This window comes from Chiloscyllium plagiosum, chromosome 4 (assembly GCF_004010195.1).
Source record: "Chiloscyllium plagiosum isolate BGI_BamShark_2017 chromosome 4, ASM401019v2, whole genome shotgun sequence".
Taxonomy (NCBI): domain Eukaryota; kingdom Metazoa; phylum Chordata; class Chondrichthyes; order Orectolobiformes; family Hemiscylliidae; genus Chiloscyllium; species Chiloscyllium plagiosum.
In genome coordinates this window covers 121,232,263-121,248,874 of record NC_057713.1, presented here as the reverse complement: position 1 = coordinate 121,248,874, position 16,612 = coordinate 121,232,263, and the positions used below count along the sequence as shown (strand labels likewise).

The 16,612-nt window shown below is 37.4% G+C and overlaps 1 protein-coding gene across 22 annotated transcripts in view; it reads right to left on the bottom strand.

Annotated features, from left to right (window-relative positions):
• Positions 1-2,728: 2,728 nt before the first annotated feature.
• LOC122549365 (band 4.1-like protein 3) overlaps positions 2,729-16,612 on the bottom strand; it is a 288,912-nt gene continuing 275,028 nt past the window's right edge. For 21 of the 22 annotated variants that reach the window (XM_043689068.1, XM_043689063.1, XM_043689075.1 and 18 more), the window contains 5 exons: positions 11,976-12,104; positions 10,501-10,599; positions 8,273-8,353; positions 7,471-7,587; positions 2,729-3,972 (listed from right to left, as the gene is read on the bottom strand). In XM_043689068.1, coding sequence (XP_043545003.1) covers positions 7,477-7,587; positions 8,273-8,353; positions 10,501-10,599; positions 11,976-12,104 — 420 coding nt within the window. In that variant the 3' untranslated portion in view covers positions 2,729-3,972; positions 7,471-7,476. The remainder of the gene's footprint in view (positions 3,973-7,470; positions 7,588-8,272; positions 8,354-10,500; positions 10,600-11,975; positions 12,105-16,612) is intronic. The other variant, XM_043689072.1, reaches the window with a different exon arrangement.

Below are 16,612 nucleotides of genomic sequence, written 5' to 3'. Positions count from 1 at the left end.
TACCTGTATAATTACAATTACCGCACTTTAGTATAATTCATTATGCAAAATGCTTTGAGAAATTTCTTTGGTGTGAAAGCAGCTAGTTTTTTTAAGCTGAAGATCTGAATATATAAAATATTAATGAAATCTCAAAAGAACCTTTAATTCCACTTTATAAAAATAGACAAAATCTCAATCCAATTTTGAATTTTATTGTTTAAAGCATAGTCAATTCCAGTAATTGCTCTCGGTAGCATCACTTTGGAATTGCATTGGCCTTTCCTTCTCTCCCTGCCATTAAAACCAAAACTCTTAACTTATATTTATATTAGATTACTCACAGTGTGGAAACAGGCCCTTCGGTCCAACAAGTCCACACTAACCCGCCAAAGCGCAACCCACCCAGATCCACTCCCCTACATTTACCCTATCACCTAACACTATGGGTAATTTAGCATGGCCAATTCACCTGACCTGCACATTTTTGGAATGTGGAAGAAAACCAGAGCACCCGGAGGAAACCCACGCAGACACGGGGAGAACGTGCAAACTCCACACAGTCGCCTGAGGTGGGAATTGAACCCGGGTCTCTAGCGCTGTGAGACAGCAGTGCTAACCACTGTGCCACCGTGCTGCCCACAATATATATATTTATATATTGATCAATATCTTCAATTTTCAAATTCAAGATATTTTGGCTCATCTGATGAAACAGTAAAGCTTTCCACTTAGACTTACAGAAGTCTGATTTTCCTGATTCTTTTTCCTTGGGGTCAAAAGCTGTAAAGTGTGAGAAAAATGGAGTACTCAGGTTCTGTCCCCTTTACAGTGCCTTGAAGAGAAGAGTAAATAGAGTGTGAGAGATAAAAGAAATTCATTTTACAGTTCACTAAGCATCCAATACAGCAGGGGGCATCCTGTGCAGATTACACATGAAAACTGCATCATTTGACAAATTACCAAAGATTGCAGGTTTAGCTATCCCTATCTGAAACAGATTAAAAAAGTCACTTTCCATGGGCAAGTAGACTCTTAGTTCCTGTTTCAGGAGGCACCTCTTAACATTAGAGGTAAAACTGATATCAACGCTGTGCTACATTCAAGACAGCAAAGTCTACATGTGGTCTTGGGAACCACTCTACTCACCGGAAAACAATTCGAGTTCAGCAAAATACAAACTTGTCCAGTAGTAGAGCTTGAAGTAGCGGCAGTCCCGAAGGCCATTGTTGGTTTTGATTAATCACTTTGATAGCAGCCTCTATCTATCCATGGTCCATCCATAAACACCTTCACCCCTCCCAAAATCTGAGGATTGCAGTCAGTACTGATCCCAAAGTTTACATCTGAAATGCATAACAGTGGTCCATGGCCTGCTGGTCTAGATTTAAAAGTGACCTAGGATCCAATACTGTTTGTTTTTGTTTTTGCGTTGTTTCTAATTAACCTGCTCAGAGCTGTGCTACAAGAGCCTTATCTGGAGTACTGTGTGTTACAGACCCTGCTTGATCCTTGAGCCAAGTTTGTACTTACCTCTGTTATCCAATTTTACCTTACGAATGTTGGAAATATACATTCTATTTTTATAAAGGGCTTTGTAAACAAAGTTAAAAATCACACAACACCAGATTATAGTCCAACAGGTTTATTTGGAAGCACTAGTTTTCAGAGAGCTGCTCCTTCACCTGCAATCCTGATGAAGGAGCAGTGGTCTGAAGGCTAGTGCTTCCAAACAAACCTGTTGATCTATAATCTGGTGTTGTGTGATTTTTAATTTTGTACACACCAGTCCAATACTGGCACGTCCAAATAATTTGTAAACAAGTTTGTTTTTTCAGTTAATGGTGAAAGAATACAGGTTTTGGAGCTACATACAGCACATCAACTGGGCAGCTATTTTAGTAGCTTCATTTATTTTGCAATATTGTGCTATAATAAATAGGGTCATAGAGATGTACAGCATGGAAACAGACCCTTTGGTCCAACCCATCCATGTCGACCAGACACCCCAACCCAATCTAGTCCCACCTGCCAGCACCCGGCCCTTGATCCCTCCAAACCCTTCCTATTCATATACCCATCCAAATGCCTTTTAAATATTGCAATTGTACTGGCCTTCACCACTTCCTCTGGCAGCTCATTCCATACATGTACCACCCTCTGTGTGAAAAAGTTGCCCCTTAGGTCTCTTTTATATCTTTCCCCTCTCACCCTAAACCTATGCCCTCTAGTTCTGGACCCCAGGGAAAAGACTTGGTCTATTTATCCTATCCATGCCCCTCATGATTTTGTAAACCTCTATAAGGTCACCCCTCAACCTCCGATGCTCCAGGGAAAACAGCCCTAGCCTGATCAGCCTCACTCTATAGCTCAAATCCTTCAACCCTGGAAACATCCTTGTAAATCTTTTCTGAACCCTTTCAAGTTTCACATCTTTCCGATAGGAAAGAGACTAGAATTGCACGCAATTGAAGCATTTGCTGGATTTGCCTGGTATGTTTTATACAAAAGACAGACTTAATTAAATCAATTAATAACTCTAAAATAATACATAATTTATAATAGCTAACTTTATATGGTTCTTTTGAGACTCCTGCAGCTTTTGGAAATTTTCAGTAGACAATTAGGAAACCTTCTATACCTTTATTAAGTGATTTCAACCACTTAAAAATATTCACATATATTTTCTTGGAAAAATATGTGATTTTAGTTAAGTTGTTGGACAGAATAACACAAAGCAGGCTGTTGATGCCTTTACCACTTTTATTTCACCATGAAGGAACATACATTCAACATTTATTACATTGCAGCAAAAAAAGTATTTTACTCTATAGTTAGCTGTGTAGTCTTCTGTAAATTATAAATGCATGATGATTTGAAAGCTTTCAATGGGGTTTGCAATTATTTTCTGCTTAGTTTAAGGCTTTGCTCGGAATCTGGAGTCTACGCAGAGTGTTTAAAAAGAATCAATGGTTTTATAGTCAATGATGAAAATGAAAGGTCACAGGTAGTAAACAAAAGAGATTCCTTCTAGAGCAGACACTTTCACTTGCAACATAAACCGAGTGAAACAGACTCAGTTTAAAAAGGAATACTGACATCTCCTCTAAGGGAAGTAAACATTGACAACTATTGATGGATTAATCTACCTGGCCTTTTGGTTCTAACTTAAAAGAATGTGCTCATCTAACAAAATCAAATCATTCAAGTAAAATATATATTTATATATATATATTTCTTTAAAAAAAATATGTTAGGTGATATCAAATTATGCCAACAAAGCACAAGATGCAGCAAAATAACTTGTTCTAATCTGTGTAAGGTTATTCATGTTTCACAGGCATTACCATTGTATATCAAGGTTTCCAGTTATAAGCTTCAAGTTGCTTAATATGATAATAGATATGGACTTACACTGCCATTGGCACATCTACTGTAAGGTATGACATAATCCCTCAATACAATTAACATTTTTCACCAGAATTACGGTGAAAATTACTGTGTATAAATGAAACCAGGTACAATTGAAATGAATTACTGCTGATGTGTTATCTTAATATCAGCTATAGACTTTTTAAACTGGCAAACAAAGGTTTCCACCTGTATCCCCAACCCAGCTTCCTTTTAAACATTAATGCTCCAATATATCCTTTGCTGTTTAAACCTGCTGATAAAATTATAACTTAAGAGATGTGGACACCTTACTATACGGATCTGGAAAATGCTTTTCTCATTATTCCTTTTGTGACAAAGGTTTATTCTAATCATGCAATATTCATCTGCTGTTTCGATATGCTGGAATGAGGTTTTTTTGCCAATGTTTTTTTTAAGTGAGAGGGGTCCTCATACAACGTGCTCCAGTATGCTTGATGTGAAAGGTCATTAGTGGATGGATTCAGAACAAATGAAGTCATGTGTATGACTCCATTTAGACTCCAAAATCATTCCTAATGATGTATATGCATTACTTCTTTCATGAAGATGTGGTTACTCCTGCAAAGGAAAATGAAACATGAAGTCCATTAATGAAACAGATTAATTGGAGGGTTATCAATAACTCTGTAGAGAAGTATCAAAATGCATAGAATATGCAGTATGTATTTTCAGTGTTAGTAACTTACATTATGTTAAAATTGCACAGCTTTTAAGAATGACAAATATATTACAACTCCTCTCTTACATTTACAGTTTGATATAAGAGAAAAATATAACAACACAAAAACTAGAACCCAGCACGTGGGACAGGAGTCTCATTTAAAAGAGAAATAGAAAATGCAAACTTCCAAAAAGGTCCATAACAGCAAAATGCAGTGGTAAGTTATTAGGCAGCCAAATAAATCAAACAAAATAATTGATAAACAAGAGGTTGCAACTTATTTTTAAAATGATGCTCAAAGTTAGATCTTTTTATGCAATGGCAGTGTTTTGCATTATTGGATCAAATTATAGCAATCCAACATGGGATGTTGCTGCATGATGCATTTTTTTGGTGAGCCAACAGTGTTTGTTTTTCAGTACACTTAATGATTGGTGTAGTTTGAAAAACATAGACATCTCTCTTATTATCTGGGCACGTTTGCTCAGGGAGGTGCTTTTCACTGACTTGTAATTTGCTGAAACAATGCACCTTGAGATGAACATCAGTTCGATTGGTGTGTAATCCAGTCCTCCAATGGTGAATTTATATTCAAACTTGCTGGAGCACTTATTAGAATACATCACAGCAAGTACAATGGTGATTCACATTCTTAAGCTGATGGTTAATACATTAATCCCATGTGCTAATGGACATGAAGCTAATTAAATCTGCCAATCTCCATTTTGGACACCAAGAATGTTAAATTAATTATTGAAATTTTAAACAATTTTAACAAATAAGTACTAAAACACATGCAAATGAACAGAACTGGCTGATCAAGGATCTGCTGAGACCAGAAAACAGATCCAGGGAAGGTATATGGACATTCACAACCAACTTATTTAAAGGACAGTGTGTTCCAGGGCAGCATGAATGAATCATTAAGCTGCTTTTGTTTGGATTGAGCGTTGGGTTGAAAGGGGTATGGGTTGCCTTAACAGTGCACACTTTGGAGAAGTGTAGAACCACTGTCAAAAAATTGTGTTATCTGCACAAACTGACTCCAGGAGTTGCTGTCAGTCTCAATGGAGTAATAAATGCCCAGTTTTACTGTCATCACTTCAAAATTCAATACCAATGATGGAATAGATGTTCTTCATTAAGGGGCCCTGCATCTTTAAAAAGGGGGCTTGGTTTTGCCACCTGTACATACCTACCTCAATTTCTGTATTTTGCTTAATATTCAATTCTGTCTATTCTACTCAATATAATTGACAAATTTAATTATTAATCACCAAGGCAATGCTTTTTTCAATTGTTGAAATTATCTAATTAAGGCGCAGTCATTTACTTTCAGTACAAATCACGTCAGCGCCAGGTAACAGAATTGCACTGATCCAGTTTAAGTGAAATAGCCATTAATTTTAGAGGGGCATGGGGTGGACAATTTGGAGAGGGAAGCTGTGATAATGGAATTCTATTTTTGTAGGATCATGATAGAGGGGCAGAGAAACTTTGGTACTATGCAAATAATGGTTTGAGTAACCTATTCCAATTATTTTGGAAGATTTGTCTTAGTGTACATTGCAGCCACACCAGTATTATGGCACAACTTTCTAGCAATTTCCTGCCAATGTAAACTACCACTAAATCATGGTTTTCAAATAAATCTTTTAAAGTTCATTTTGATAGTTATCTTTCCAATTTTGATGGAAAAATAACAAGGACTTTCATAACAACAATTTCTGGTTCATATCAAGATCTAAGTGGATTTTTAAAGAAGTATTTTATTATATTAAGTTTGATTAAAGAAAAACACTAAATGAAAGGATCATACAATTTCCAAACATTGCGTTTTTTAAGCTTTGCTGGGATTTAACCACTGACTTCACAGAGTATTTTACTCACAATAAAATATGGTCAAGGAAAGCATGGGCTTAATACATTGCAAAGTTTTACTCCCAGATAAAAAAATGAAATGGTAATGGCATAAAAATGATATGATTTAGGACATGCAAAAGCACAGTAGAAAGACACATCAGTGGAATTGTGGAGGGTGAGACTCACGTTTCTTCAAATCACCATAAGCAGGCATACAAATCACTCTCTAACCCACAGTTTTCTATTGTAGAGTGCTGCTAAGTCAATGAACTGCCTCACAAACTCTCCGTACATTTGTATTGCTTATGATCACATATTGTTCTCCTTCTCAAGTTGAGAGAACATAGCAAGATAGACTGGGACAAGTTGCAGATTTTACAGGTTGACAATTAGTATCGAATAGCACTCATCAGTTGCACATTACATTTTTCCTGTAGCCAAAACTCTAACTTGTCCTTTACATTGAGACAGAATGCAGTGTATAAACAAAGTCATCCTGGGAACTGTTAAACTTCACTCATGTGACACATTTAAATGCTCATTAATTCCCCCTGGGGTTTGAGCTTAAGAAACATATGAATAAACTATTTCAGCAATACAATAAAAAGACTCACTAGATCAGCATCAAGCAATTTTATTTTCTAATATGTTTTGGACCCAATTTGATTGGTAATCATTACAATATAAGGCAACAGTGTACAAATTAGATCATACCATTTATTTTGGAAAATTAGTGTCAGTCAGTGTGCCAACTTATTTCCATACACTATAATATACTCCACAGTTCACACTATCCCATCCATCTAATCCCCTGAAGGAAAGGTCATAGAGTCATAGAGATGTACAGCATGGAAACAGACCCTTCAGTCCAACCTGTCCATGCCTATCAGATATCTCAACCCAATCTAGTCCCCCTGCCAGCACCTGGCCCATATCCCTCCAAACCCTTCCTATTCATATACCCATCCAAGTGCCTCTTAAATGTTGCAATTGTACCAGCCTCCACCACATCCTCTGGCAGCTCATGTAAATCTTTTCTGAACCCTTTCAAGTTTCACAACATCTTTCCGATAAGAAGGAGACCAGAATTGCACCCAATATTCCAACAGTGTCCTGTACAGCTGCAACATGACCTCCCAACTCCTGTACTCAATACTCTGACCAATAAAGGAAAGCATACCAAACGGTCTGAAAATTATTTTTCGATCCCCAAAAGCAATTCAGTAAATTACTGGATCAGCTCCAGTACCATTATATCTAACTAACTGCACTGGTGACAATTTGTTTTTCACCGTCAACTAATATTATGTGCATCTTTTGTTTGTCATATTCACAATTAAGTTGTAAGATTTTATATTGAAGTAAACATTGTGTTCCATTACTTGTGACTGAACACATTACAGAGCATCCCAAAGCACTTGCCTATGGGTTATAGAGTTACAGGTGGCAAATTAAAATTATAGATGTGCGGAGAGCACTATGGTACTGCACAGCAGCTTGTAAAATATCAGGCGGATGCAGTTTGTTCTTACCTGTGGTCAATCATCTCCGTCTTCTGGTGTGATCTCTGTCTCTTTGTGTACCACTACTTTGATCACAGACATATCAGGGTACTGCTCTTTGACCTCTTTAATTGCCTGAGCCAGGGCCTAACCCAAAGAAAGCCCCCGAGGTATAAAAACAGTAGGTGGGACATGCATGATCAGAAGCAGGATGGAGAATTATGATGAATTTTTCTCAATTACTTGATTGATGGAAATGATTGAAAGAAAACTTTAAAATTTCTACTAGAAGGAGCAGTAAGTCACACAATTGTAAGCTAAACATACAAACATGATCTCATCCTTCTTGAATGTTGATTTTAGTTCTGTAGTAACCTGCAGCATTTAAATGTTTCACTAGCTTCTGTACTCATTGCTTCACAATAAGTGAGCTTTTAGTATTTGCCCCAGAACTCTGACACAGCAGCTACATTAGCTGGAGCTGCTCACACACTTGCTCATTTACCACCTCCCTCCTCACCCACTCCTGTACAAGCCGCAGAAAATGTTCATTAAATAATTAGTGAAATCTAAAAGTTATTTCTTTATTCCGTTCATAGTTTTGGCCACAAACGCACTAGATTACATTAATCTCCCCGAGTTGCCATATCATGACTTACAGCTCCTTTAAATTGAAATGCAGTTGCTAAATTAAATTACAAAGCATGCAGATTTTAATTCCTTGTTGCTAATAGCGTTTCTGTATACTAGATTAGTCTTTTATAAAACAAAAGCTATTTTACTTAGTAGCCTATTTAGATGCAAAGTGACCACACTTAATGCGTTAACCTACCTGATCATGGTCAATGTCAGCATCTCCTGTAATAACAATTCGTTTCTCAATACGTGTTTCTGAAACTCCTCCTTTCACAGTCTATAAACAGAAAGTTGAATATGGTTAAGGCTTAGATAAACCCTCATTACAACTAGCTCACTGGATAAATTTACTGACAGGAGCTGCACAAAGTATCGACTAATCCCCTAAAAATTAGATTTTCACAATTCTAATTTGCTTCCTACAGCGGTAGTGCAGTCGTAAGACACAGCAGACGTTGAGTCCTGAGCCACAAGTTCTGGATTGAAGTCCCACTCCAGAACTGTAATGGGGGTGACAGAAGGTGTCACAAAAAGGGACTGACATTGCATTCTGCAATGTCAATCATGGTCCACGTCCACAGCAATGACATAAGCAGGGCAGGAGGTGCTTGCACCAAATTAAAACTTTGAATATAATTCAGCCACAATATTAGGGCAAATAAGACTTCATATAATAACTAATGCATGGTTTAAAAGACTGGAATGTGAGAAATGGGTTCCATTTTACGAGGCACTGCCACGGCACAATTGGGGAAAGTGGGAGCTGTACCTTTGGGATTATCTACGCCTGAAGCATGCTGGGACCAGTGGTCTAATGAGCCACATAACCTGGGAAGTAGTAGAGGGGAAGGGATTATGTTTGAGAAGATGTGGTAAACGAGAAAATAAAGACAAAGCAAGAGGACGGTATTAATGCTGGAATAGGAAAGGGTGGAGTTGCAAATCTAAGAATAAATCAACAGATAAGTCTAGAGGTTACAAAAAGGAATAAAAGATCAAAGGTAATAAAAGTAAAGGTTCTGTACCTGAATTCTGAGTATTCAAACCAAAATAGGTGAACACACAGCACAAACAGAAATATATCCTGTATGATCTGATAACCATTATAGTAACATGGCTGGGATTGTTTTAGGAAAGGTTCGACAGGCCAGCTTGTATCTGCTGGAGCTTAGAAGGATAAGAGGTGTCACGTTTGAAACATAAAAGCTCCTGTGGAAGTTTCGACAGTGTAGATTTGGAAGTGATACTTCCTCCTATGGGAGAATCCAGAACTAGGGATCATTATTTAAAGATCAGGGGTTGATCTGATTTGAGCCGGAGATGAAGAGAACTGATTTCTTAGAGGTCCGAGAGTCTTTGAGATAGTTTTAATCAATAGACAGTGAAAAGAGAACCTTTGAATACTTTTAACTCGGAGACAGATCAGTTCTTGATAAGCAACAGTATGAATGGTTAGCAGAGGTAGGCAGGAATGGGGAGGAATCAACTCAGCCATCATCTTACAGAATGCTGAAAGCAGCTTGAGGGTGAGCGATGATGGATGGTTTCTACTAACTGATGAGATGATACAATTGTAGCAACCACAAAAGGAAACTAAAGATGTTATAAAACACTCTTTTGCTGAACATGTTTATAACCTAGAATTCCTGACCACAAATAATTGCTCAATCAGAATCTAAGTCTTGATTCTGTCTTGACAATGCTTGTTAAGTATTATGTATTGGAAATCTAGACCAAAGTTACTTTTTAGAAATGTGCTGATTATAAAACTGCTCCATATTTACTGTTCTCTTATGCAAAGCTCCCAAACAAATTTACAGTTATCTCTCTGCATTTCATAGAATATATTCCTCAGTGCAGCACACCTTCTGGATACAATTTAGCTTCATGGTACCAAAAGTATCAATCTCAAGCCATTATAAAACACTACCTAGGTGCATACTGATTAGTTACATCACGATACACAAATTCATGCACAGGTTATGGGATATCAGTGTTCCTCAAATTCCAACATATCATCATTGCTGTTCTAACTGCACAAGATGTCACAACACAACCTACAGAATTCCTTCTCAGTAAGGCAGCGATGCCCAGAAACAACTGATACATTAAGGTAAATCTGCCGACAATATTGGCAAATTTAGGTAACCTACTTCAAGAGCAAGTATGTCTCTTTTTGACCATAGTAGCTTAAACTCTCTGATGACAAGAGGAGTTCACAAACAATATGTGTGGTAAAATGTTAGGGTATTGTCAAGATGTGTTGTAACACAAAAAAGTGTAAGTTCTCAAAAGTGCAAAGAAAAGACTTTCAAACCAGTCAAATGGAAATTCTGAATTTTGTATACTGTGGGGTCTAGTCTGCAAGATCAGCAAATTCAAAATATATTTTAAAGTGAACTACTGAAATGAAAACGGAAATACCTTAGTGATGTGTGTAGTGGTTGTAGTACTTGAGGTTTCTGAGGTGATCGTCTGAGCACTCATTAGAACTCCTGGGTCACTGTCAGCTGTTGAGTCCAACTTACAAAGGAAAAGAAATATTAATGACATTTGCCAACCAATTAATACATTACAAATAACTGAAGTTGTTACAAGAAAAAACATAGCTTATTTGCCACAACTCTCTGAATAAAGTCTCTTTAAAAAGATCTTCTTCCTGCGGCTAAAAAACATAAGCAAGGCCTTTGTAATGAACAGTAACAAAGATCCCTGTTGGAAGTTTGTATTTATTACTAATTGCTCATCATTAATATCATTCTTTGAAATAGATGTCACAGAAGTTTGATTAGCAGAAGGCAAGCAGACTGGATTTTGTAACTTGAAAAGTTTCATTTATTATTATTTCTATTTTTTTCTGTTATAATTTTCATGTAATCTTAATAAAAGGCATGGCTTCTTTGCTAGGGTCAATGGCAATTCATCGATTGACCTTCCACTCCCTGGATAAGCTATGACACGGAAAACTTAACCATGTTTCTCTCATCTATTTACAATTCAACATCAAAACTCCTTCAATCAGCTACAGGCTTCCACAATCGCAAGTGAAGCTCCCTCCTTTACAGTATCAAGACAAATATTTTACATTTGTTCAAACACATTAGTTTTAACTTTACCACTTTAACCTTGCACTTCTCATATTAAAATCCTTCATGCCTCTACTATGAACTGCACAGATTTTCCATTCTACTTGGGTTTCTGTCAGTGTCATAGCCCATTTATCTCTCCCAAGCAGTGTCAGCTCCTTCCCTGTATTTTTGACACATTTACTGTGGCAGCAGTCCATGTGCTGGCTACATCACAACCTCACTGACAATGGTGCTAACATTCCAACTCTATTCAAAGTCTCCTTCACACGTGGAATTCTGGCTACTAACTATAATTCTTGGTCAAAAGTTTCTCTGGACACATTTGATACCAGCATTGCCAATTGTTTTTAAATTCTTGATATTCCCAATATGCACCCAATCACCCAGGTTACAAATTCACTAAAACATTACATAATTTATGTATATGTTAATCAGTACTAAGGCCAATTGACTAGAGGTTATTAAAATTTCCTTTAATTCGCTTGTTTATAGCACTCAGTTATTATTACATAAATAGAAAGAATGGTAGTCGCTCCAATTCGCGAGGAAAGGCAACATTAAACAATACCAGGACCAATATTTTTTACTGAATATTTTTAAGTAAACTGCAAAATGATAAAACAAAGGACTGAAAATGTTGAAGATCTGAAACCAAAACAAAACTTGCTGGCGAAACTCAGCAAGTCTGGCAGCATGTGTGTGAAGAAAGCAGTTAGTTTCGAGTCCAGTGACTCTTCATTCGAACCTATTTCTCCAGCAATTTGCTTTTGTTTAAGGACTGCATGAGGCTTCCCTCAACAAGCGTGTTACCTTGGATGATTCGTAGGTGATCGTTTTAGTCTCGGTGTGAACTACAGGCACATCCTTCGTGCAAATCTCTTTCCCATCCTCCTGACCCATACTGTCAAAGCTGACAGTTTCTGTTTTCACAACGGGTGGCTATAAGGAAAAGGACAAATAAAACTCAAATGTAAACAAATCTCAAGGCATTTTCATTCCCAGCATTCATAAACCAATCCTTCCATAATATCATACATGCCATATCAGTTTTAACTTGATTTTACAAGGACAGATTTTTCTTCGTACTTGAAGCAGCACAAGAACAGATCTACATATCAACTTGCTCCTATGTTCCCATACTGTTTTTTAGATTTGTTGTTGAGTGATGGAATTCATATATAATACAGATACCCATGTAAACATAGGGGTTTCCCACAATATGGGGCCTCAAACTAGCTACTCATTATCAGTCCACATTTTTATGGATGTATCTCTTTATTTCTTAAGGTCTAGCTACTTCGGTCTGGGAATCTGGGAATATTTTATAATTTGGGGCAGCCCTACAGTATTAAACAATATACTCATAAGGTTGCATACATCTTGAGTATTACTGAAGGAACATATTTTGTTATCAAAACTGTTTTTTTTTTTACATTGTTCCACTGTCACGTTATTAAAATTTCAAGTGTAAAATACAAAAGATAAGGAGATCAAGAGTTATGTGGAGAAGGCAGACTCAATGAGCCAAATGGCTTAATTATGCTCCACTACCTCTCAGTTTTATTGGCCTGGATTTTGTAATGAATGTTAAACTGTCAGCATCTGTTATTATTTCTTTGAAACTGAAAGCAATTTCTGGATTCCACACACACACAAAGTTATAAGCAGAAATCTAAAAAATTACTTTCGTGACTGCACACTTCACCAGATGTGAGATTGAAGTCTTTGTAGACTGCAATTAATTAGAAATTACCAAATGGACAAGAATTTCCTCTATTTGCATTTTAACATTGTTGACTAAATTCATGAAAATATTATGCTTTATTGCTGAGGTGTAATTATCCTATCAGTGTGCCAAGAAGCTCTGTCTAATGCCAAATTTGTTGTTCTGATTAAAAAGGCATATTAAATAACAGAGAGTTTAAGTTTGATATTCCAACTTCCACTGTGCAAGGCACAGGAATTTACTTCCTTTTCTTTAAAATGCAGCAAAACGTCATGTATAATCAGCTCTACTGTCATCTTACTATTTTGCAAACAGATCAGGAGGGGTCTTAATCGATTCATTACATCCAAAAGTTAGTTAAGCTGCTTTTTATTTTTGACCAGAAGGACAAAGGAAAAAAAAGTAATGGTTGTAGAGATATTCTGGTATTGTCAAATCAAAAATTTAATTTCTTCTTTTTGTATCACATTAGAAAGCTTTATTTTTCATTAAGTAATGTTCTGCAGAATTAAAACTTTAAAATGATAAATTTAAGTCAACAACTATAATCTAAGGGTATATGTAGTCAGCAGGCTACACAGGCCAAAAGACACAGAACAATGATGGAACAAGATCTAGTGTTATTCTGGCAATTAGTGGGCTTGTTTCTTTCAACTGGACACAAATAATAAAGGCAAGGAATTGCAAACTGTATTTATTCTAACGTGCTGCAAATAATATTCAATTTATGACTGTGCATGCCAGAGACAGACATTTAAATTTTCCTCCATTATTCCTCTCCTAATATCACAAGATCATAAAGTACCAAGAGTAGTTCATTTAGCTCCTTGAGCCCCTACTCTATCATGCAAAAAGATCACAACTTAGGTCTGACTTCAAGTCCACTTTCACACCTGGTCCTCATACCTCAATTTCCCTCAAGACTCTTAGCCTAGAGTTAAGAATTCCAAAACTTTGCAGTCATTTGAGTCAAAGCATATCCTTCACTTTGGTCTTGAAAAACTCTATGGCCCTGGCACTATACTATCCAGGGAAACGATAGCTCACCAGCTATTCTGCTAAGCCTTTTTTAAACCTTTTATGTTTTAATGGTCCCGTCTCAAACCTCCTGAACCTCAGGCTATTTAACCTCATATCATAGGACAACCCCTCTCATCCTAGGAATCAATGTAATGATTCTTTGATACTCTACTTCCAAAGGTGAATATATCTTGTGTTATTGTGCATTTTAATTCTTGCCGTTGCAAAGAAAGTGGGCCAAAAGGAGATATAATGTGCAGTACAAATCTGACAAATGTTTAGCAACAGAGTTTTATTTTGTTTTGGACAAATCAGAACAACTTCAATCTCTGAAGTATTTCCATTGATGAGGCCATTCCTGTTTTCTTGTTAATTCAATAACGTTCTGTTGAATTGTATTAAGACTGGTTTCTTCTTCTACTCCAAACCCCTTGCAATAAAGGCCTTCCTAAGTGCTTTCTGTACTTACATTCTAACTTGTCCCAGGTTTAAAGAAAACTCAGGCTGAACCATTTTTAAAAACAGAGGTAACTTCAGTTAATCCTTCCAGTCTATTCTCTGATTTGTCTTTTGAAAACATGGACACCAGCTTCTAGCATACAAGGCAACTGTTATGAATATTCAAGTATGGACTGCTGTTTCGTTGGCCTAGATTTTCAAGTTGCATTGATGGTTGAACTGTCAGCATTCGTCATTACTCAGTAATAGCAACCTCTGGTTTCTGCCCGGTGCATGAAAATTCAAAGACTGTTGTCAGTCATTCACTGCTGTTCCACCAGGAATGCTGTTGATGTCCTCACAGATGGAAATCATTTGGAAACCACAGATATGACGGAATTTTCTTTTTTTTAAAAAACAAGATCAGTTTCACAGTTAAAATTCTGGAAAATATTATACTTCATTAAATGACTGCATGGATTTTAAATAGTGTATTAAGTCATAACCATTTTCTGGGTCACCTTCAGCGGCTCAGAAAACCTTACTATGGAATATCAAGTTTCTCCTTTGTGATAAAGGTCCCACCATTTGATCATCTACTTTAATGTGCATATCCCAAGTTTTATTTTTATCTCTGCAACATGATTGAAGTGTGAAGGATAATTAATGTTTTGGTTTCCTGCTTTGCTGTCTGAGAATTCTTTAATGTGAACGGGCTGCCTAACCTATTTCAGCAGTAGGCTATTGTACAAAATGCGGAGGAATGGGATTGAGAGAGATATGGCAGTTTGGATCAGTAATTGGCTTGCTGAAAGACAACAGAGAGTGGTGGTTAATGGGAAATGTTCATCCTGGAGTCCAGTTACTAGTGGTGTACCGCAAGGGTTGGTGTTGGGTCCATTGGTGTTCGTCATTTTTATAAACGACCTGGAGGAGGGTGTAGAAGGGTGGCTTAGTAAATTTGCAGACGACACTAAGGTTGGCGGAGTTGTGGATAGTGACGAAGGATATAGTAGGTTACAGAGAGACATAGATAATCTGCAGAGCTGGGCTGAGAGGTGGCAAATGGAGTTTAATGCGGACAAGTTTGACAAGTGTGAGGTGATTCACTTTGGTCGGAGTAACCGGAATGCAAAGTACTGGGCTAATGGTAAGATTCTTGGTAGTGTAGATGAGCAGAGAGATCTCGGTGTCCAGGTACACAGATCCTTGAAAGTTGCCACCCAGGTTGACAGGGTTGTTAAGAAGGCATACAGTGTTTTGCCTACGAATAGAGGGATCAAGTTCCAGAACCATGAGGTTATGCTACAGCTGTACAAAACTCTAGTGCGGCCGCACTTGGAGTATTGTGTACAGTTCTGGTCACCCCATTATAAGAAGGATGTGGAAACTTTGGAAAAGGTGCAGAGGGGATTTACTAGGATGTTGCCTGGTATGGAAGGAAGGTTCAAGTTCCAGAACCATGAGGTTATGCTACAGCTGTACAAATACTCCAAGTGCGGCCGCACTAGAGTTTGTGTACAGTTCTGGTCACCACATTATAAGAAGGATGTGGAAACTTTGGAAAAGGTGCAGAGGGGATTTACTAGGATGTTGCCTGGTATGGAGGGAAGGTCTTATGAGGAAAGGCTGAGGGACTTGAGGCTGTTTTCATTCGACAGAAGAAGGTTGAGAGGTGACTTAATAGAGACATACAAGATAATCAGAGGGTTAGATAGGGTGGACAGGGAGAGCCTTTTTCCAAAAATGGTGACGGTGAGCACAAGGGGGCATAGCTTTAAATTGAGGAGTGATAGATATAGGAAAGATGTCAGAGGTAGTTTCTTTACTCAGAGAGTAGTAAGGGTATGGAATGCTTTACTTGCAACAGTAGTAGATTCGCCAACTTTAAGTACATTTAAATCGTCATTGGACAAACATATGGATGTACATGGAATAGTGTAGGTTAGATGGGCTTCAGATTGGAATGACAGGTCGGCGCAACATCGAGGGCCGAAGGGCCTGTACTGCGCTGTAATGTTCTATGATAGCACAACTGATATTGGACAACATAGATTCCCTGTAGCTGGTCCCACAAGGTAATTCATTTCAGAAGCACAATAAAGTCTAAAATATCGCTGCAGACATCTTTCTTGGAGCACAGAGAATGACCATAAAATCCAGGCCAATCTTTTCCTAGTGCAATTTGCCCAAAATACAACAAAATCCATTAAGCAGAAATTGGGCCAAAACCAAAAAAACCTCTCAAGAGCTTAACTTTCTC